This window comes from Molossus molossus, unplaced genomic scaffold, assembly GCF_014108415.1.
Source record: "Molossus molossus isolate mMolMol1 unplaced genomic scaffold, mMolMol1.p scaffold_m16_p_14, whole genome shotgun sequence".
Lineage (NCBI taxonomy): Eukaryota > Metazoa > Chordata > Mammalia > Chiroptera > Molossidae > Molossus > Molossus molossus.
In genome coordinates this window covers 58,066,141-58,089,858 of record NW_023425349.1, presented here as the reverse complement: position 1 = coordinate 58,089,858, position 23,718 = coordinate 58,066,141, and the positions used below count along the sequence as shown (strand labels likewise).

General features: G+C 38.5%; 1 protein-coding gene across 3 annotated transcripts in view; it reads right to left on the bottom strand.

Moving 5' to 3' along the window:
• UHRF2 (ubiquitin like with PHD and ring finger domains 2) overlaps positions 1–23,718 on the bottom strand; it is an 88,286-nt gene that overhangs the window by 53,987 nt on the left and 10,581 nt on the right. For all 3 annotated transcript variants that reach the window (XM_036260453.1, XM_036260455.1, XM_036260454.1), the window contains exon 3: positions 13,352–13,611. In XM_036260453.1, the coding sequence (XP_036116346.1) occupies positions 13,352–13,611 (260 nt within the window). The remainder of the gene's footprint in view (positions 1–13,351; positions 13,612–23,718) is intronic.

Sequence of the window (23,718 nt, the reverse complement as noted above, 5' to 3'; positions counted from 1 at the left end):
GTAAGGTTTGGGATTTGCTTCAAAATAATCCAGTGGTGCTTGGAAATGCTGGTATAGATGGTTAGGAGTTCACAATGGTTGAAGCTGAATGATGGGTTCATTCTACTGTTCTCTCGACCGTTTACAGATTTCTACAATAAAAAATAAAATGCTTTGTGGTTCAAGTAAAAATCTAAACAAAAGGCTCTCTTTTTTAAAGTTTTTCTCTGTATGTATATAAAAAAGAGTTAACACTCAAGGCTTACAATAAAAACAAGCAGCTGCCCTGGCCGGTTTGGCTCAGTGGTTAGAGTGTTGGCCTGCGGACTAGAGAGTTCTGGGTTCTGTTCTAAGGGCATGTGCCTCGGTTGAGGTTTGTACCCGGCCCCGGTTGGGATTGTGCGGGTGGCAACCAGTCGATGTATCTCTCTCAAATTGATGTTTCTCTCTCTCTCTTCCTCCCTGTCCCCCTCCATCTATCTGAGTGAGGATAAATGCAAAAAAGTGACCTCGGGTGAGGATTAAAAAAAAAGACAAGCAGCTCTTACCCCCCCCCCCCCCCGCAGCCCACATACTCCTGGACTCTTGCTCCCAGATGTAACCATTTTGAATTCTTAGCTATTTCTTTTATTTATCTCTATATTTCTAAATAACACACTAATATTTTGCTTTTTTACTTTAGACTATTACTCTTCCCATCTCTTAGGTACAGATCATTTACCTCTATCCTTTTTCTCATAATTGCTAACACAAGGCCCTCTTACAAGTGCTCACATATGTCAATGATTCTTAGGATAGAGGTAGGTGCTATTCTATCCCTTTTTACAGATGAGGCACAGAAGTGAAATAAGTTGTTTAGACAGAAGAGACATGACTCAAATTCTGATCATCTGACTCTAGACACCATACTCTTTTTTTTTTAATCCTCACCCGAGGACATTTTTCCATTCTTTTGTTCAGATAGAGTGGGAGGGAGAGAGAGGAAGAGAGAGAGAGAGAGAAACATCAACGTGAAAGGGACACATCGAGTGGCTGCCACCCGCACAACCAACCAGGGCCGGGGACAAACTGCAACCGAGGTATATGCCCTTAGCGGGAACCGAACCCGGGTCTCTCTGGACCGCAGGCCGACTCTCTAACCACTGAGCCAAACTGGCCAGGGCTAGACACCATACCCTTATACTGATGGACAAACTTTTCCTTTGCTCTTAACATTATACAAACTAAGTTGGTTGTAAAAAAATAAATGTTTTTCATAAAAATGTTTTCTATATTAACTAAATAGTATTCACAGCTAAATAATGAAGGTTGCTTTAATTACATGTCCTTTCTTCCAGTTTTGTTTTCTGTTGATTGCTTAACTGTTTTTTAGTTCCAACTTGCTTAGTTTTCTGTGTACCTATCATTAATTTTTTTCGATTCTGACAGTTGTAAAACTCCTCTACATTCAGACATTTTGGGGACTCTACTAATCTTCTGGGCTTCAAAACATCTTTTAGATACCTCTGTCCTATCATAATCTGGACAGTTTGCTCTGTAGAACTAGACCTATTCCACAACTGTCACGGTGGGACCCCCTCTCAACACTTCCTGTGTTGAATCCTATTTCCTGAATAGGTCTTCCTCTTTTTTTCCCCTCTCTCATTTTGAGTGGGTGAACAGTGGTTAAAATGCTCTTTCGTATAAATTAACCAATCCTCTAGTTCCTGGTTTTATTCCTACCTCCAAGGTACCTGGTGAGTCCAAGGCCTGAATGCCTAAAAATTATTCAATGCCAATTTACTTGCTGCTTGTTGGCTTCACATCCTTAGGTTTCAACTTTGTCTGACCTGCTAAGTTAGGGGTCATTTATCCATTAGCTTACCTTCCAAAATTCTGTTGTTTTCTCTTCTATGTCTTTTATTCCTATCCTATTTTATTGTCCTTGGGTATTTACGCATTTATTCTTTTACTATCTTCTAGGAGAGTTTAAGAAGGAGTAGAGACAGAACATGCATCTTAATCTGTTATGTTGAACTGGAAGTCTTTATTCACCTTGAGTTTCGTTTACTACTCACCATATACCTCCTACATTCCAGTCTTACTAATCTACCCTTAAGTAACCCCACATTTCCTATGCAATTCATTAAACAGAAAAGTCTGTTTACATAACCAAAGCTCTTAATCAAATATAATAAACTATGACCACAATATTTCAAAAAGGTCCCCTTGATAATGCTGTTTCCTATTCTTCCTTGAGAAGCCTTGATCTAGACAGTTTCTAGATCTATGGGAACACAGAATTCTACACAGAGCTAATAACAAAAAGGCTTTTTAAAGATTGTTTTTGGTATTTTTAAAAATGAAAAACCTGTAATCAGTTCAACTGCTTCTTACAGCAGTAGTCAAGAGAATGTTGCTGTTGTTGTTGTTGTTTAATAGTATAGGCAGCCTCCAATACAGCATTACCCTCACTCCTATGAGGTCTAATGTATAGTTAAAGATAACCAGTGCTAACTAGTCCAAGCAGCTAATTTCTTTCAGCATTTGCATAAGAAAAACTGCAGGAGACTGTATGTAACTTTTTGGAAAGCGTTGGAAGCATGAACAACTTCTAAAACAGGGCTCAAAGATATCCCCAAAGACCTGAATCACAAAGAGGTGGGAATGTTATCAACGCCAACTTTACCTACGCTAAACTGAGGGCCAACCCTATACCTACGGAAGGATGAATAGGGTTTTTCTTTCTCTTGTTCTACATGACCTCTTGTTCTTCTCAGAATCTGAAGTCAAGGCATTCTAATACAGGTATAAGATAAATTATTAACAAAACAGTCATTGAAAAGTCTGGGGAATTACGTTTCAGGGCAATTCATCAAGCACTATTTAAAAAATAGGTTTATTATAAAATGGTAAAACTACATTTTCTTAGGTGGCTTTTAAGGCAACTAATAATTTTAGAAAACTCAAACTGTACAAAGCAAAGTAGTATCACTGAAATCTTCCTTCAAAACATGGCTTTCTAGTGCTAATATGCTAAAATAAGGACACCATTCACCTGGAGGCATGTTCTAGTTTAGCAAATCTTTAATGTCATACCACATGCAAAAAGAAAGCAATACCACATGCAAAAAGAAAGCATTTCTTATTCTAATAACATTACTAAGTTTCATACCTTAAATGTAAAATAGACAATTAAAAATAACTTACTTAAAACTGCTTACAGTAGCACTTTACATATTACATAGAAATAAATCTCATTTGTAGAACACATGAACAATGTTGGATAACTGTTTTGATAATAATGAAAACAACATAATTAGGTTAAGACATACTTATGCCAAAGATAAATTCGTATTATTTAAGAATACTTACCAAAATAACCTGGCTTTATTAATAAATAAATGAAAACCAGAAAGTTTGATTCTATTATTACTGGGCACTTTTCAAGGTTATTAGGAAAAAAGAACATTAAGTCACATATTTACAGATGAGAAAATTAAAGCTGAAAGTTCAAGCTAAACAAAAAAATTACCAATAAACCACAGACCTACAATTCAAACCAAATTCTAATTTTAATGTCTGAACTATACAGCCTGTAAGAAAACCACTGCTCTGTGCACTTAACAGGCCCCTGGGGTACCTGTTTAAAAGCAGGCTCCTGGAACCTACTCCAGACCCACTCTATGCAAAAAGTGGAGATGAGGTTTGGTGTCCCTCAGCAATCTGCATTTTAAACACCTTACCTGGGTGAATCTGCAGTGTTGAAGACCATCTTCTTGAGAAACATTAATGTAAAGGGATAATGTATATATTGAAAAGGTAAAAATCAAATGGGATATGTAAAGTCATTTTCCTAAGCACTAAAAGTGACAACAACCGAAGAGCAATGGTTAATTAAGGTCACAGACCTAACTTCTGTCCTCCTTTTGATTGTCATCCATTCAGAATGCTGCAAGTCAGAGAAAGTCAGAGGAATACTCTCAGTTTTTGGTAAATGTGTTAGTAACAACCAAGAGAAGCAATGGGGCCGACTGATCACTGCACCAGGTTCTGGAACCTCTCCTTCTAGGTCCCCATGCTCAGGATCAATAGGATACTTTGGCTTGATCCCGATTACAAGAAAATCTCCTACTCTCCCCACCCCGCAACCAAAACATAGAAATCATTATTTTGACATTGCTCAAAACATTTTTGGGACACCTTTAGAAATTGTTTGCTATATCAATACATTCGAGAAAATCAGTTTTGTTACTTTACAGAAGAACCACTTTCACTGCCTTGGCCGGTTTGGATCAGCGGTTAGAGCGCCGGCCTGCGGTCCTGAGAGACCCGGGTTCAGTTCCCGCTAAGGGCACGTACCTCAGTTGCAGTTTGTCCCCGGCCCTGGTTGGGTCGTGTGGGTGGCAACCACTTGATGTGTCCCTTTCACGTCGATGCCCCACCCCCATCTGAACAAAAAATGGAAAAAGTGTCCTTGGGTGAGGATTAAAAAAACATGAAAAGTACCACTTTTACCTAAAAATACCTCTTGATTTTATTCAGAATTGGCTCACTGACTTCTAATAGACATAATTAAAACTACTCAAAAGCACCTGGTGGTGTGGCTCAGTGGTTGAGTGTGGACTCAGGCACCAAGAGGTTGCTGGTTTGATTCCTGGTCAGGGCACATGCCCAGGTTGTGGGCCAAATCCCCAGTGGGGGGGGGGGGGCATGATGGAGGCGACAGATCGATATTCTCTCTTATCGATGTTTCTATCTCTCCCTCTCCCTTCCTTTCCTTCTAAAAAACAATAAAAGAAAAAAATTAAAATAAAACTACTCAAGAGCATGTATCACAGGCTGAGAAAAGCTTGAAAACTCTTAAAAAATGCTGGGAGCAATGACAATATTATCTTAAGATATTTGCCAGATGAGATTTTAGTTATGGCCTAGCCACAAAGTTCCTAAGTGATGCCATGACATTTCCATTTGATTTCAATCTCATCACACTGTTAAAAGTAATTTTTTTTTTTTTTAATCCTCACCCGAGGACACTTTCCCATCTTTTGTTCAGGTAGAGTGGGAGGGAGAGAGAGGAACAGAGAGAGAGAGAGAAACATCGATGTGAAAGGAGCACATCGAATGGCTGCCACCTGCACGACCGACCAGGGCCGGGGACAAACTGCAACCGAGGTACTTGCCCTTAGCGGGAACCGAACCCGGGTCTCTCAGGACCGCAGGCCGACGCTCTAACCGCTGAGCCAAACCGGCCAGGGCTGTTAAAAGTAATTTAACCTATTTGGTTTAAAAATAGTTTCAGTACTAATGAGCTATGGATTTTCCTCACAGAAAAAGGCACACAGGTGTTTATGGCCAGGTAAAGAAACTTTAGTTTAAGGTATCTGTTCTGCAAAAGCATTAACTGGAAAGACTGACAAAAATTTTCTAAATTATGTCAACAACCCTATATGCTATATAAACATTTTTATAAGCATGTGTCTCTCAAAATGAGATACTATGGTAGAGTAGGTTGCCAATGTGTGCTTATCTGAATCCAGGTCTACCTCTTATCACCTATTCAACAATGGGCAAGTTACTTAATTTCTCTAATTTATGCTATTCCAACATTACACATAATAAGCATCTACTTCATTGCCCGGTCGGTGTGGCTCAGTGGTTGAGTGTCAACCCACATACCAAGAGGTTGCCGGTTTGATTCCCGGTCAGGGAACACAGGTTATGGGCCCAATCCCTAGTGGGGGGCATGCAGGAGGCGGCCAATCGATGTTCTCTCTCATGATATTTCTCTCTCTCTCTCTCTCCTTCTCCCTTCCTCTCTCTCTAAAAATCAATAAAGAGCCCTGGCCGGTTTGGCTCAGTAGTTAAAGCGTCGGCCTGTGGTCCAGAGAGGCCCAGGTTCGGTTCCTGCTAAGGGCACATACCTCAGTTGCAGTTTGTCCCCGGCCGGTGGCAGTCACTCGATGTGTCCCTTTTACATCGATGTTTTTTTTTTCCTCTCTCTCCCCCCCACTCTATCTGAACAAAAAATGAAAAAAATGTCCTCGGGTGAGAATAAAAAATTTTAAAAATTAAAAAAATAAAAATCAATAAAGAAAAAAATAAAAAAAAGTACTTCATTGAATTTTTATGAGAAGTAAATGAGTTAATTCAGGCAAGGTACTTGTATAGTGCCTGGCACACAGTGTTATTTTAACAATTATTGGATAAAGCTACCACATTAACTCACAATTCTATGTATTTTTAATTAAACTGTCACCATTAACCCCTTTCCCCCATATTGCTCTTTGGTAGCAGCAAGTGCCTGATGAAGCTGGGTCAAAGGCAGTATCAGTTAGTGGTTTTCAAACTTGAGTGTGCATCACACCCAGAGGTCGTATTAAAACACTGGTATCTGGGCCATCACTAGAGACTGATTCATCACATCTGAAGTGAGCCCAAGAACTTACATTGATAATAAGGGATGCTGATGCTCCTGGCCAAGGATTATATTTGAGGACCACTGCTCTAAGGCAGTGATTCTCAACTATGGCCCCACATCAGAAGCACAGGGAAACTTGAAAACACCAATGCCCGGAGTTCTCTCAAATAAATCATACCAGAAATTCTAGGGGTAGGTCCTAGGCACTGAGAGTTTTTAAAGCTTCATAAAAAACTAATGTATAGCCCTGGTAAGTTTGGCTCAGTGGTTAGAGCGTCAGCCCATGGACCAGAGAGGCTGGGGTTCAGTTCCCACTGAGGGCACGTACTTCAGATGCAGTTTGTCCCCGGCCCTGATTGGGATCGTGTGGGTGGCAACCACTCGATGTGTCTCTCTCACATCAATGTTTCTCTTTCTCTCTCTCTCCCTCCCTCCCTCCCTCTCTATCTGAAGATAAATGCAAAAATGTCCTCAGGTGAGGATAAAAACAAGCAAACACTAATGTATAGTCTGGGGAATTGACTAGTCTAGTTAATTAAAATAAATTTAAATCCATTGTAAACAGATGTTTCTTAATACAAAAGCAGAATAAGAATTTTAGTCTATCTGTTGATACAGCAGCCAATGACGAGTAAAGATTATATTCAACAAGGTGGCTTCAATTGCTTACATAACCAGGGTTTAAATCCACGGAAGAAGCTATCTGTGAACTAACTGCTTTAAATCCTAAACAAAGTCTAAAACAAGTCTTTAGAGGTCATACAAAATGGCTGACCTTTGAAGGCACCATAAGTGTGGGCTACTACCAATCACATGTACCTTACCATGTTTAGGCTGAGTGCAATACTGCACATTGGTTAACTCTCAGGCTCTCGAGTCAGATAATTTAACAGACATGATCTTTGGTAACTTAACTAAGCCTAGTCTCTTCATACAGGAGTTAATGTAACTAATATTATAATCATGCCAAAGATTACATGAGCATTGATGTAAAAAGTTAGTTCAGAGTATGGCATACAAGATTTAATGTAACCTAATTGCTGTAAGCTATGCCAGACATATTAACCTACCAGAAACACCAAGGAAATCATTGTCTATCTCCGACTTTACTTATTCCCTTCAGTCAAAATTATATCTCTTCATCACAATGACTTCCAGGTCTCTACTCTCACAAAACTGTAGTCACAGCTTTGTGAATTTATATGTACAGAGCCCTCAAAAACTTTAAACTTTATCTTAACTATAGAGAGGATAATTCATAGGAATAAACAACTTTTAGAAAGCTATGGAAGGCCTAGCCCGTGTGGCTCAGTAGACTGAGTGTCATCCCATGGACTGAGAGGTCTTGATTCAATTCCTGACCAGGGCACATGCCTGGATTGTGGGCTTGATTCCCAGGAGGGGGCATGCAGGAGGCAGCTGATCCATGTTTCTCTCTCTCACATGGATGTTTCTCTCTCTCTCCCCGTCTTAAAAAAAGAAAATCAATAAAAATGTATTTTAAAAAAGAAAGCTATGGAAGTATACAGTACAAGCTTACTATGAAACAACGTAAAATTTAATGTTCTCTTCTTTTCTTTGACCACTTAACCACTGCATGATTTATAAATGCCCATATTACCTTGACATTTGCCATTCCTGAATCCCTTTCTTTCTTTCTCTTCTGTTTCTGTCCAAAATACCACAAAATAGGTTTCAATCAAGCATAGTCTCCCCCTGTAATGAAGGCTCTAGGAGGAAAAAAGATAGCTCTTCTCACAGCCAAGTTGTATATGCCCGCTACTGAGGTGATTTTAAAAACCTCAAAGAGGACTTAAGAATCGTTTGGAGCCCTGGCTGGTTTGGCTCAATGGTTAGACTGCAGGTCCTTGGACTAATGAGTCACGAGTTCGATTCCAGTCAAGGGCATGTACCTCAGTTGTGGTTCATCCCCGGCCCTGGTTGGGTCATACGGGAAGCAACCAGTAGATGTGGCTCTATCACGTCGATGTTTCTCTCTGTCTCTGTCTCTCTCTCTCTCTCTCTGGCTCCCTCCCTCCCACTCTATCTGATGATAAATATAAAAACATCCTCAGGTGAGGAATAAAAAAAATAATAATAAAAAAAGAATCATTTAGAATCTAAATCTCAAAATCTAAATGTAACATTCCTACCACCAACTTTCTCCCCAAGTACTACGTTCTAAAAACACATGGCCCTCACTATGACAAAAATGACAAAAGCTGAGTGGTATAGAATACCAATTAGGAACTCCCCCGACAAATATCAACCTTGTCCCAGGCACTTTGATGTTAATTCCACATTTGCTTTATACTTTTTGCATTAAGACGTGAATCAAAGTTGAAAAGCTTAATCTAGGCCTTATGACTAACAAACTACAAAATCACAAGCAGCACTCAATGATTTAGTACATGCTCATGAAGGAATCTATAGAAAAGAGACCCTTGCAAACAGTAAAAGTCTTAAAACATTCCAAACAAATCTCTTAATATAACCTGCTTTTTATGAGCTTATAATGTTTGTATCTATAATTCTGAGAGAAAAAAATGGAGAAAGATTAGGAAATAAATGATTTCATTTGTATTTTAAAATAATGTCCACTACTAGATTTTGGCCTTTTTTCTGGGGTTGTTTTTGCAACCCCTTTAAATATCACTATTATATTTAAATTATTAACTATCATAATAATTTCTATTTAATAATATCATAAATCTGTAATACCTACCATTCCTCAGAAATTAAAAAGTGTTTGTTTTTAATTCTGCTCTGTCTAGAGTGGGGATTGAAAATTCAAGAGTATATGTACCTAACTCTTTTTTTGGGCCAACAATTATTTTATTTTTCTTTACTGATTTTTAAAGAGAGAGGGAGAAAGAAACATTGATGAGAGAGAACAATGACTGGCTGCCTCCTGCATGCTCCCCACTGGGGATTTGGCCCACAACCTGGGCATGTGCCCTAACCCTGAATGAACAGGTGACCTCTAGGTGCATGGGTCAATGCTCAACCACTGAACCACACCAGCCAGACAGGGCCAGCAACTGTTTTAATAAAGTTCATTTCAAAGACTGACAACTCATCTAGTATGGTAATATGTTAGATCTGTATGTAGGTCACTATAAAAGCTCTTATACCCTGGCCTGTTTGGCTCAGCAGTTAGAGCATCAGCCCGAAGACCAAAGAGATGCGGGTTCAATTCCGGTCAAGGGCACATACCTCACTTTTGGTTTGGTCCCTGGCCCTGGTTGGGGTTGTGCGGGAGGCAACCAGTCTGATGTGTCTCTCACATTGATGTTTCTTTCTCTCTCTCTCTCCTCTCTCCTCCTCACACTCTATCTGAAGATAAATGGAAAAATGTCCTTGGGTGAGGAATTAAATAAAAGATAAAAGTAGCTTTTATTTTATTATTAAAATGTTTTTATTTTAGAGAAAGAGGGAAGGAGAGAGAGAGAAACATCAATGTGAAAAAGAAACATCTATCAGTTGCCTCCTGTACGCAGCCTGACGGGATCAAATCCACAACTTGGGCATGTGTCCTGACCTGTAATGAAACCCACAACCTTGCACTGCATGGGAGGACACTCAATCAACTGAGCCACACCAGTCAGGGCTAAAAAACAGCTTTGGAACGGTGCCATTTTAAACTGACAAACAATGCATATCCTAAAAAAGACTTCCTGAAGTAGGTTCCCTGGTCCCATGTTCAATACCTCACTGCCTTGGCTAAATGACAACTTGTTCAAATTGCACTGCTGCACTAGAGGTTTGGAGATATGATTATTAATGAAGCAGATTAACTTCTGACTTACTCTACTTTCAATTTACTCTAGGTAGAAGAAAAATGAAGTTAGTTCATTGAGGGAATGGAGTGGGATGATAGCCTATAAGTACTTAAAGCCCATTTAGTAAGTTAAGAAGTACAGCCCTGGCCGGTTTGGCTCAGCGGTTAGAGCGTCGACCTGCGGTCCTGAGAGACCCAGGTTCGGTTCCCGCTAAGGGCGCGTACCTCGGTTGCAGTTTGTCCCCGGCCCTGGTCGGTCGTGCGGGTGGCAGCCACTCGATGTTTTCCTTTCACATCAATGTTTCTCTCTCTCTCTCTGTTCCTCTCTCTCCCTCTGTTCCTCTCTCTCCCTCCCACTCTACCTGAACAAAAAAAAAAGGGAAAATGTCCTCGGGTGAGGATAAAAAAAAAAAAGTACAAAAAAGTTATAGGAGAAATACTGTTTTGGAAGTAAAAGTTATACTACTGAAGTTAGAGGTCATCTAATCCAATCACTCAAATTTTACAAATCCTCTTTGCAATGTAATTCTCCCAGTCGATGGTTGAAGATGGCCCATGCTTGTTACTGGCCACTTCTCCGGGCAGATCATTCTCCATCTTTAGAGATTTAACCGGTAGGAAGTTGAGGTCATCCTGAAACTTACCTTTAGTGTTGTAAGAAGTTCCTTCCAGACAGAGCTTTTAAAATATGAAAGCTATAATGACCCAAATATTTTCAAGCTAAATACCTAGCTCCTTCAGCTACTCTTCATGATGGTTTTACATTTTGGGTTCTACTCTGTAGATGTACCACGTCATGCTGGTATTGTTCTTAAAGCACAGGAGATGGAAAATAACATTCCAAGTAGGGAATAACTAGCCCCATACAACAGTAGCATCACTGCGCTTGTTCCAGATATCTTACTTCTAATAAAACATCCTTAGAGTATAACTATTTGATAGCCACATTCTATTGACTCACTTGGAGCTTTCTACTCAATAAAAATGTTTATTTCTACTGCTTAAGCCATACACTCCAAAAGCTCTTTTCATTGCATCCTTTTTTTAATTCTCACCTGAGGATATTTTTCCACTGATTTTTAGATAGAGTGGAAGAGAGGGAGGAGGGGGAAGAGAGAGGGAGGGGACAGGGAGAGAGATGTGAGAGAGATATATCGATTAGTTATGTCTCGCACAACCCCAAAAGGGGCCAGGGATTGAACCTGCAACTCAGGTATGTGCCCTTGACTGGGAATTGAACCTGTGCCTCTTTGGTTCTCAGGCCAATGCTCTAAATCCTAAGCCAAGCTGGCCAGGGCTCAATGTATCCTTTATCCAAGGACATAAGAACTTGTTTAATAACTTACTGAAATACACATGTACTTTACAATAGTTTCTAACTTACTTTTCTAATAACCATGAAGAATGAAACTTTAACAAGATTTGTTATCCCGTCCATACCGGGTCACCATGATACTTTCTAGGTTCTTACACCTGCTTTTTGTTATTTGGGACTCTTATCTAAAAGCTAATCTATTTTATTTATCTTATACTTAATCTTATATAGTCCTTTTCTCTTCTTAAAGGTGCGAATGACACTTAGCTACCACTAAGTTTCTATTACCTTTTATTTTGGAAAGAAAAGTTCAACTATCATATCTTTAAGTTGCCAACACTGAACCATTTAATTCCATCCAAAAAAACTATTTAGGACATAATTTTAGTCTTCTCATGCATATTGAATTTAGACTCTTTTTTACTAACATTCATTTAAGACAAAGGTCTCTTTCATTAAAAAAAAAAAAAAAAGGCCAAATAAACACTAAGGTACTGTGAGATTTGAGTTAACATTATACCAAATTCAGGCCTACACCTTGGTATGTCTCACTCCCTGAAACTGTAAAAATTTAATAACCCTTAGTTCGTTTAGTGTTTAAAGTTTCTTACCCTATTCTATTGCTATGCCATTCTGTATAATACTTTTTGCCCAACAAGAATTCCTTTATTGACCAGAATCAGATCCCAGGTAGTTTTCCTAGTTATTTCTCCTATTCTTCAAGAAATAAATCTCAAAGCAAACCAAGAACTCTACTTGTTGACAGCAGATAACACAGATAGCTAAAGTCCCCCACCACTACAGTTTCTTGCCTCTTTGCTATGACACTCAGGAACCCAGAGACTGATTACTAAGAACACACAAATCATTCCAGTCTTGATTTACCAATCTTGTCAGTCCTGGCCAATCTCAGATGTTAATACTCATTCTGGTTGTTGGCTCTATTACCATCTACTACGGTAAAAAGCAGGATGATAGCTCATTTGAAATAAGCCATGTTTTCAAGCTAGTCACACCATTTAAGAAGTATCAGAAAAGTATAGACTAAGTAAAAAAGTATTGACCCCTTTTCACGTATCCTGAAAATCTGAGCTAACACCAAAGTCTTTTATACCATTTTGTGGTAGGGGGGAAAAAAAATCACAACCACTTTAGGATCTTGAACTCTCACACTTCATAAGAATTTGGTAGAATATTATGCATACATATTAAGGTGTCACATGAGTGAGAACTTAAGTTAAAGAGTGTTGAATAAATACTAAATTTATCACAATAGTAACTTTTATACTAGAATTTTGAAAATAGGTGAAGAAAATTCAGTGTTAGAATCAAGGTAAGTTCTAATACTCTCTTAATATGAACATTTAAAAAACATTTAGTTGGGGGAGGAATACTGGGGAGTTACTGCTGGGTAAGGGGTTTGGGGAGGTGGAGGAGATAAAGATGTCCTAAAATTAGTTTGTGGTAATGCACAATCCTGTGAAAACCAATGAATTGTATCCTTTAAATGGATAAATTGTACATGAATTATCTCAATAATAAGCTGTTAAAAAAAATGTTTCAACCTCATTCTAATAGCTATTATACTATGTTATTATTATACACTTTCTAAAATATATATCAAAAACCTTATAGAGAAACCCTTACATACTAAATTAAGCCAGATATTAGGCTACCGAAAACCACCACTTAGGAGCCAGAGATAACTGAGCGTTAAGGAGCCCTTATTATATGACAACCATTAAACAAACGGTAACAGACTGAACAGATCCCCAAATGATTTCTTCAAAAAGACTATTATTTGAAAATCATCTTGATATGGAAGGCTTTGCTTCTATAAACAAAACATGAAGTCCTCAATAGCATGAGCACTTACTCATCATACTCGATATGATAAATAACGTCTTCACCAGCAGCAACAGAGTCTGAATTAGACGTAGAGGGTACATTGTCCAATTTATTTGTGTTCTCTTTGGAATTATGATTTATATTTCCACTAGTCCTTTTACAAGAACTGCCATTCTTCAAGGGAGTTTTGCCACGTGAATGTTCATCAGAAGCTCTAGTAACTTTATGTATACGTGCTTCAAACCAAGCACCAAGGCCGACATCTCTGGCATCCACCAATTCATTTACCTAAAAAAGTTTAAAATTAGTTAATGAAGTTTAATTTCATCTATTGCTTCAAAAACTTTAATATAACTGAGGTTATTTTTATGGTTATCACAGTTAATATCTGCAGCTACTCGTGCTTCAAGAAATTTCAAAGATTAGATCAAAACTATTATTTTTGTATTATACTATAAATCTGTTGTTTACTAGTATGAAAATCAACTTTTCTCCAGTAAAATGAGTGTTTTCTTTAACTACATCTATGTCTACATTTGGCTTTTAAAAATATAATTATGTTCCCAAGGGTGTTCTGGAAAGTCATTCAATAAGAATGTCACTAATGAGCCCCAGCTGGGTGGCTCAGTTGGTTGGAGCGTTGTCCTGTACACCAAAAAGGTTGTGTGCTCAATCTCCTAGTCAAGGGGTGTACTGGTGGCAACCGATCAATGTTTCTCTCTCTCTCTTTCTCCCCCCCTATCCTCCCTAAGTCAATAAACATATCCTTAGGTGAGGATTAAAAAAAGAAAGAAAAGAGCCCTGGCTGGTTTGGCTCAACAGTGAGTGTCAGCCCACGGACCAGAGAGACCGGGTTCGGTTTCCGCTAAGGACACGTACTTGGTTGCAGTTTGTCCCTGGCCCTGTTGGGGTTGTGTGAATGGTTACCAGTTGATGTTTCTCTCTCTCTCTCTCTCTTCCTCCCTTCTCTATCTGAATATGAATGCAAAAATGTCCTCGGGTGAGGATTTAAAAAAAAAAGAAAGAAAAATGTCACTAATGAAAAGTCAGGACTTTCAAGTGTTATGATTGTTATTAATTTGTTCCATTAATTTCTTCAGATTCCTAAAGATAACTTACACAGCCAGTCCAAGCAGAAAACAGTAAAGTATTGAACTGAAAATAAAACTCAAAAATGAGGAAACTGTGCACATGTACAAATGGAAGAATATATATAAAATGGGTAACTTCTACCAGTTAGCAACTCTCTAGCAAATGCATTATTTAGTACCTCAAAATACAAAGGTACAATATAAAGAGAACATAGCTATTTGATATAAAACAGATGTATGTAGTCTAGTGGATGATCTAGAACTAAACTATGCAATGCAATAAAAGGAAAAACAGTATACTAGAAGTTAAGAGTTAGAATATGAAAGCTGATTATTTAAAAATAAAACAAATCCTCTCCTAAAAAATCTTAGGAAATTGGTCTAAAGCAATAACCAAAAGACATCCCTTTAATTTTTTTGTAAGCCCTTAAAAAGAAAATAATGGCATCACCAATACCAGATCATCACCTAATCAAGTTAGTGCTTCCTGAGTATGTAAGAGACCACTTAAGGTATCCAAAAGAATTCTGACAAATGGGGCAGGGGTAAGGGGGTAGTCAGTATATACTAAAAGTTAAATATTCATATGCCAGGATCTTTTACTTAGGCTCGTCTAACTCTAACAACCTTAATAATGAATAATTCTTATTTTACAAGATAAGAAAACAAAGGCTGACAAGTTAACTTGCTCCAGGGAAAGCTAATGATATGTAAAGCTAGAATTTGAAGACATCTTGACTCTGAAGCTTATGTTTTTGCCCTAAGATGACAAGATAGGTAAATGGGAACTTCAAAGGTTAACTAATAAACTAAGAAATAAAGTATTAAAAATATAAAATAGTTTCAAACCACCAAGCTAATATAGACGGTAGAGGGAATACAGACAATACCAAAAATGATTAACTATCACTACCAAGAGAAGGTACTACATTTGACCAAAGACACTGTATGCATGTAGTAACATGGCAGCAATAAAACATCTTGAAAGACATATGGTTCAATGTAACATAAGAATGAAGAGTTTAGCCCTGGCCAGTTTGGCTCAGCGGTTAGAGCGTTGGCCTGCGGTCTGGAGAGACCGGGTTCAGATCCCACTAAAGGCATGTCCCTCGGTTGCAGTTTGTCCCCGGCCCTGGTTGGGTTGTGTGGGTGGCAGCCACTCAATGTGTCTCTTTCACATCGATGTTTCTCTCTCTCTCTCTCACTCCCACTCTATCTGAACAAAAAATGGAAAAATGTCCTCGGGTGAGGATAAAAAAAAAAAAAGAAGAAGTAGAAGAGTTTAGGAGAAAAGGAAAAGACCTAAGGGCCAACCAGGCTAGATATAACAAAGATCAGAGATGGAACACAGTATATGTTACATAAACTAATTTCTTACAGGCAACACTAACTAGACAAAAAATAATCAATGTTAAGATCTATCAGACTTGGGAGAATAAACGGAGTCTACTACTCTTTCACAGCAAATAAAAATGTAAGAGGTTTCATACTGCACTACACTATTATTCTTGGACAGAATGGAGCATATAGTTGATACTAAAAGAGTCACAGCAAAAACAGATTTAGCAAAATAAACCTTACTATGGAAAAGTATGAGGTGCAAATAAAATACTTAATTTGCATATCAAAAATAGAAACTAGCATGCAGATCTAGTGTCTGGATACCTTAGTATGCGGCAATACAATCGGGGTTAACAGAATCCTAAGTCAATCTAAAAATAGTGCCACTGCTGAAATATCACACATAACAGAACTTACTAGCTCATAAAGGTAAGGCATTCTTTGAGTAACCCTAGATTTATAACTGGAAAAAAGAACTACAAATTCTCCCTATTAAGTATAATTACTCACTAATGATATGCATATAAACTACACAGGAAAAATGCTTTTAAATTCAAAAGTCAAGCCCTGGACGGTTTTGCTCAGTGGTTAGAGCTTAAGCCTGCGGTCCAGAGACATGCGGGTTCGGTTCCTGCTAAGGGCATGTAATTCAGTTGCAGTTTGTCCCCGGCCTGGTTGGGTTGTGCGGGTGGCAACCACTTGATGTGTCCCTTTCATGTCGATCTCTCTCTCTCTCTCTCTCCCTCCCACTCTATCTGAACAAAAAATGTACTCGGGTGAAGATTAAAAAAAATAAATAAATAAAAATAAATTCAAAAGTCAAGTTTCTGCATATTACATAAACATATTAGTTAGGTCTGCAAGAGGTTAAAGCTCTTTTGTAAAGCCTTGATTCTGAAGATGGTTCAGAAGAGAATACACCACCAAGAAGTCAACCCTAATGTAAACTATGGACTTTGGGTGATGCTCTTTCAATGTAGGTACATCAGTTCTAACAAATGTACCACTCTGGTAGGGGATGTTGATAATGAGAAAGGCCATGCATGTGTGAAGGTAGAGGGTGTATATGGGAAATCTCTGTACTTCCCACTCAATTTTGCTATGAACATACAACTGTTCTAAAATGTAAATTCTACTACCCTGGCTAGGTAGCTCAGGGGGTTAGATCGTCATCTCGATATGCCAAGGTTGTGGGTTCAATCACCAGTTAGGGCACATACAAGAATCAACCTATGATAAATAAATAACTGGAACAAATCAATGTTTCTCTCCACCCCCTTCCTCTAAAATCAATAAATAAAAATGTAAAAATAAACAAACAAAAGAAAATGTAAAGTCTATTTAAAACAAAACAACTAAAAAGAAGCCAGAAGAGAGCAATAAAAAAGCAAACAGGATGACAAAGAGGAAAATAAAATGTGTTTTTGTATGTGGTGGGGAAATGTGCACCCATGGACTTTATTTTATGGACATGTAACTGATAAGATGGAGAGACTAAGGCCACTGGAAGAACTACTTAAACTTCCCAAGAGAGAAGACAGCACTCCATGCAGGGCCACAAGAGGGAAGCACCAGATATGGTCAGAAGGAGCATAGAAAGCATGGCTCAGAGACTATTGTGGTTTCCACGTAAAAAGCAAGGCAGGGCAGGGCAGGGGAAATTGTTTACTATTGGCTAATCTGAATAACACTGGTAGGCTCTAGGCCAGGGGTTCTCAACCTGTGGATTGCGACTCCTTTAGGGGGTCGAAGGACCCTTTCACAGGGTTGCCTAAGATATAACAGTAGCAAAATTAGTTATGAAATAGCAACAAAAATAATTTTATGGTTGGGGGTCACCACAACATGAGGAACTGTATTAAAGGGTCGCAGCATCAGGAAGGTTGAGAACCACTGCTCTAGGCTATAGGGGTGGTCTCTAGTTGTCACCTGACCCTGGGTGATAAGAGCATATGAATATTGGTTGGTAAGTAAGAGTTCTATAAAGAAGGTGGCTGGGACTGTGGACTGTGGACTGGTTCCTTTGTAATGAAAGGCGGGCTCACTGACAAGTTACTTACTACCTCTTCCTGGCTAGCCTAAAAGAGGGAGTCTATCCTCAGTCAGTGAGCACTCCCCACCCCAAAGATGTCAAAATATCAGAAAGGAGGGAAAAAAACCACAGAATTCATGCGGGACAGGTGTTTGAGCTGAAAAGCCATAAGTTAAAAAGAAAAAGAAAAAGAAAAACCCAATCTCATAAACCTAAGCTCTAGAACTGAATTTCTTCATGTCAAAATACAGACACTACTTAGAAAAGAGTCTTCCATGTCCAAGTATTTGAGAGATATATATCTATAGATAGATAGATAGATAGATAGATAGATAGATAGATAGATAGATAATCTGAAACACAGAGAAAAATATACCAATAGCAAATATCTGAGGATGTACTATATATATGCTGGGTATACTTCTGGGGGTGGGGGGCATACTTCTAAGCACTTTATATGTTGTGTGAAAAACATACCAGCTCTGCAGATAAACCTGGATTTAAGTCCTTGTCTATCACCTACAAGGTTAACCTTGAACAAGTTACTTAAGCTGTTCTTAACCCGAGCTTCTTCATAAAATACATACTTAGCAGTATATTATTAGGTGACAATATCTATACAATGTGCCAATTTAGCAAGCACATAGTAGGCACAAATAAAATAACTTCTTCCTTCTTCCAAGTATCAATATGTTCAATGCTAAGTAAGACTCACTAAAAAAGAGTATAGGCTGGTGTTGTTCAGTGATTAGAGCACTGTCCCATGCACCAAAGTGTCACGGGTTCACTCCCTGGTGCTGTGTGAGGTAACCAACAGATGTTTCTCTCTCACATTGATGTTTCTCCCCAACCCCACCCCCCCTTTCCATCAATAAAAAACATATCTTTGGGTGAGGATAAAAAAAAACCAACAACAAAACTCAGAGTATAGTCTCATTACCACAGTCTGCTTAGTAAACATATTAGCAGTTTATTGTCATATACATTACCTCCTTAAATAATTACTAAAGTCATTCTTATTTTCCAATGAGGCTCAGAAGTGAAATACACTTGCCCTCAGGAGATAACACAAGGGCTAAGCTGATCAAGGTTTCTCCAGCTATGAACATGATTCTCTAATTATGCCATATTTCTTCAGTTACAAATCAAAATGCAATATGGTTCCATTTACGTGATTCAGAAAGAGGAAAACTAGGATGCGCACACAGGTTAAAGGTTCTTAAGAAGTTGTTCAAGGGTAATAACAGGATAAAGTTAATAATAAGCAAAGAAATGATTACCATAGAAGTTTGGGTAGTAGTTACAACTAGGGAGGAAGGAGTTATAATCCAGAGAGGGCAACATGTGAAGTTTCTGGGATAGCTATTCTATTTCTTAATTTGGGTGGTGTTTATGGACTTTTGACTTCATAGTATTTCATTAAGTTCTACTTTTTTGTATTGTCTATTAAGTTTCAAAATTAAAAAGGTTAAATATCAAGAAGCAGAGTTGGCCCTGGCCGGTTTGGCTCAGCGGTTAAAGCGTCGGCCTGCGGTCCTGAGAGATCCAGGTTCAGTTCCCGCTAAGGGTGCGTACCTCGGTTGCAGTTTGTCCCCGGCTCTGGTCAGTCGTGCGGGTAGCAGCCACTCGATGTGTCCCTTTCACATCGATGTTTCTCTCTCTCTCTCTGTTCCTCTCTCTCCCTCCCACTCTACCTGAACAAAAAATGGAAAAATGTCCTCGGGTGAGGATAAAAACAAACAAACAAAAAACAAACAAACAAACAAAAAAGAAGCAGAGTGGTACTGTAGACAAAACACAGGAAATACTAAAATATTCACAATTTTTTACTTAGTAATAATTTTTTATTTTGTTTAACTAGTGTAAGAAAATATGTAAGAGATTTAAGAGGGCCACACACACAGCCAAACCCTAAAAGCTTACTATCATCAGTCTAAACAGATATTATTTAAGCAATGATGATAGTCACTTCAAAGTAGGATCTTAGTGAGTCATACAAAGCTCTATATCCAAAAATAAGAATTAAAATAAATTTAGGTCTCAAAAGTCTACCTTGTTTCAGAAAATAAATTACTTCCTCGAGTCAGTGTGATTCAGTTTGTGTTGTGCAATGGGAATGAATGGACCCGGCCTCTGCACAATTTTCCACAGCCTCTGCAAATGTGAACTAATAATTAGTTCCTTACAGCATATGAAAAGGTATCTGAAACTGACCAAATATGGCTCTATGTTACCAAACAAGGAAAAAGAAGAAAGATACTGGATAATAACTTCATATTAAAATTTCATTTTAATGTATTAAGTTTAGTGTTTACCTATGCCAGTTCTGAGTATAGCTAATTTAAAAATTCATTTTTTGTACACCTACTTATCATGAGGTCCAAAGAAAATGTTATTCAAAAAGAAAAGCCCCAGAATTTGTTTGCTCATTCATAAAAAATTTTAATTATAGAGAGTCCTATGTATATTAAAAAAAATCTTTATTTAGTCCAGCCACTGTGGCTCACTGGTTGAGCATCAACCCATGTACCAAAGAGGTCGCCAGTATGATTCCCGGTCAGGGCATATGCCCAGGTTGTGGGCACGATCCCCAGTGTAGGGTATGCAGGAGGCGGCCAATCGATGTTCTCTCTCATTGATGTTTCTCTCTCTCTAATCAATAAAGAAAAAATATTAAAATAAAAAATCTTTAAAAACTAAAGTAACATACACAATTCAAGATAAAAGAAAAAAAAAAAAGGCCTCCCAATTTTTAAGTGATCTAGAAACAATAAAATGTTAATATACTTACTATTCAGAGACCTACTCTAAAAATAACAGACTGCCCTGGCCAGTTTGGCTCAGTGGTTGAGCGCCGGCCTGCATATCCAGAGAGTCCTGGGTTCGGGCCTGCTAGGGGCACGTACCACACACAAAAAAAAGTGGTCAGTAAAAACAACAGACTAAATTCAAAACAAATCAATTAAAAAGTAGTAACTTCTCTTGAGTTTTCAGGTTAACCAAAAATAAGTTAATATCTAATAAAATTCTATGAAGGCAGTGGACAATATTATTTTGCTTCCCCTCAATCTCTAATACCTAGTTCAAATATATACTACACATCCAAATATTCATTCAATAAATAAAGTATCCAGAAAAAAGCACTTCTAGGTTTCAAAAATAGTCACTAGTCAAAATTTCAAATACCTATGACAATTACTGAGCTTCACAAAAAAAAAAGGGGGGGGGGTAAATCTGTGTTAGACTCTTGAACTTACAAGGAAGGTTTAATGCACCTTTGACTAAACACAGTACTTTACAAAAAAGCAGTTTTTTGAGAATTTAAGTGCCAGGTTCCATAAATGTGTTTCTAAATGAAGAAAGGGACAATGTAAAATTACTGGCCAAGTTTGTTCATCTCAGGAGCCCACTAATTGAAATTTGAAATCAAGTCTAATGACAAAGCTAAAGTCCTTAACATCTATGATACTTATTAATATAACTTATTAGCACTAACACTGAAAATAAAGAACAAAGATGTGGTGAAGGAAGTAGGTTTTCATGATGCTCTTCTAACTAGATTCGGGGGGAGGAGGGCATGGCAGGATATTGAGAAATGTGCTAAACAGAAAGAACTTAAATTAACTGGAACTGCTTAACCTTGAATAATTTCAGATCTGTAGATACATAAACTGGCCTTCCTATGAAAACAAATTCATAGCTTCACTACCCAAAACAAATCAAGTCAAAAGTAGCAGCTTCTAAACTATTGCCCTTAATCAAAGTTAAAAATTAATGTTAAGATTGTCCTGGCCACTTTGGCTCAGCAGTTACGAGTGTCAACCCTTGGACCAAAAGGTCCTGGGTTCGATTAAGGTTCGTCAAGGGCATGTACCTGGGTTGCAGGTTCGATCCCTGGCCCAGGTTGGGGTCATGCGGGTGAGGAGGGGGCAGCCAACAGATGTGTCTCTATCACATCGATGTTTCTCCCTCTCCCCCTGCCTCCCTTCCACTTTATTTAAAAGTCAGTGGAAATACATATACACAATGGAATACTAAGCAGCTGTAAGAAAGAAAGATCTCTTATCCTTGAGATGATATGGAGTGACCTGGAGAGTATTATGCTAAGCGAAAGAAGCCAGTCAGAGAAAGACAAGTATCACATGATCTCACTTATTTGTGGAATATAATGAACAAAATAAGGTGATAAACAAAACAGACCCAGAGACATAGAAGTAGGGTTCAGACTGACAAACTTCAGAGGAGGGGGTGGGGGAGAGGGAAGAGATAAACCAAAGAACGTATGCATATAAGCATAACCAACGGACATAGACAACAATGTTGGAGGAGAGGGGGCAGGAACAGGAGGAGGGTGTCAGTAGGGGAAAAAGGAGAAACATCTGTAAATTAATTCAAAACTAAAAAACAAAACAAAACAAAAAATAAAAGTCTGGAAAATATCCTTGGGTAAGGATTAACAAACAAAAAATGTAAGATTAATATAAATATAGATGGTTACATAAATATTTATTGACATATGGATATACAAGAGTCATTATACATACACATATTTCCTTTCTCTGTCAGCTGAGGGCCCTAAAAGTAATGACACCCAAATAGCAAGGGGCATACCCAGAGTCTGACTTGGTTTCTGATACCATTCTCCAATTAAAGGAACCAAGGCTCGTTGGAGGAATGGTTAATTCCAGCACTGGAAGAGGAAATATGTAAGAAAAGCCAAGCACCAGAAAGTGCTTTAATAAAAAACAAACAAACAAAAACCCACAATAATGAGGGTATGTCCAAAGGATACAGGAAAAAGATCCATTCTGATGCAAATAAATGACTGACTGAATAAATAAATGGTAGAGAAGAGACAAGTCTCCCATATGGAAGAATTCCCAATAATTTTTGTAGATATCTGCCCTCAAGGAAGTAAAGTATTTAACTATCCATTCCTTAAGTGTGGGCTGCTAACAGTGACTTCATCTAAAAAATTACATATAATGCCCAGCCAGTGTGGATCAGTGGTTGAGCATTGACCTATGCACCAAGAGGTCGCCAGTTCATTAGGGCACATGCCCAGGTTGTGGGCCCAAGCCCCAGTAGAGGCAGCCAATCAATGTTCTCTCTCTCTAATATCAATAAAGGAAAAAAGAAAAATAAAAAGATTGGCCAAAGGGTCTTCTCAGATGTAATTAAGTTAAGGATCTTAAGAGATTATCCTGAACTGGCTGGGTAGACCCTAAATCCAATGACAAGTGTCCTTATAAGAATCAGAAGAGAAAAAGACAGAGAAGGCCATGTGAAGAGGCAGAGACTGGAGTCATGAAGCCTCAAGCCAAGGAGTTTCTGCAGCCAGCAGAAGTGGGAAGAAGTGAGGAAAGATTCTCCCTGGAGCCTTCAGAGATAGCAGAGCCCTGCCCACAACTTGATGTTGGACTGTTGGCCCCCAAACTGTAAGAGGATAAATATCTGTTCTTTTAAGCAACCAGTTTGTGGTAACTTGTTACAGAGTCTCAGGAAGCTGTGTGCTTCCTTGTCCTTGAGTAGACCAGCTTTGCGTGGCTCTCCAGTCAGAGTGAAGAAGTTACTTTCCCAGCCTGGCCGGTATTGCTCAGTGGTTAGAGTGGCAGCCCATGCACCAAAGGTTCGAGGGTTCTATTCCCGGTCAAGGGCATGTACCTGGGTTGCAGGTTCGGTTCCCGGCCCTGGTCGGGGTCGTGCTGAAGGCAGCAATCAATGTGTCTCATATCAATGTTTCTCTCTCCCTCTGTCCCTTCCACTCTCTCTAGAAATCAATGGGAAAAATATCCTCGGAAAAAAAAAATTAATTTAAAAAAATAAATAAATAAAAAGATTACATACAAAAAGGGGTTCAGGGGTTGGGGGCGGAGGAGTAACTTCACAGTAAAGAAACCTGACAAATACTACGTCAGCCAGGTCACTAAG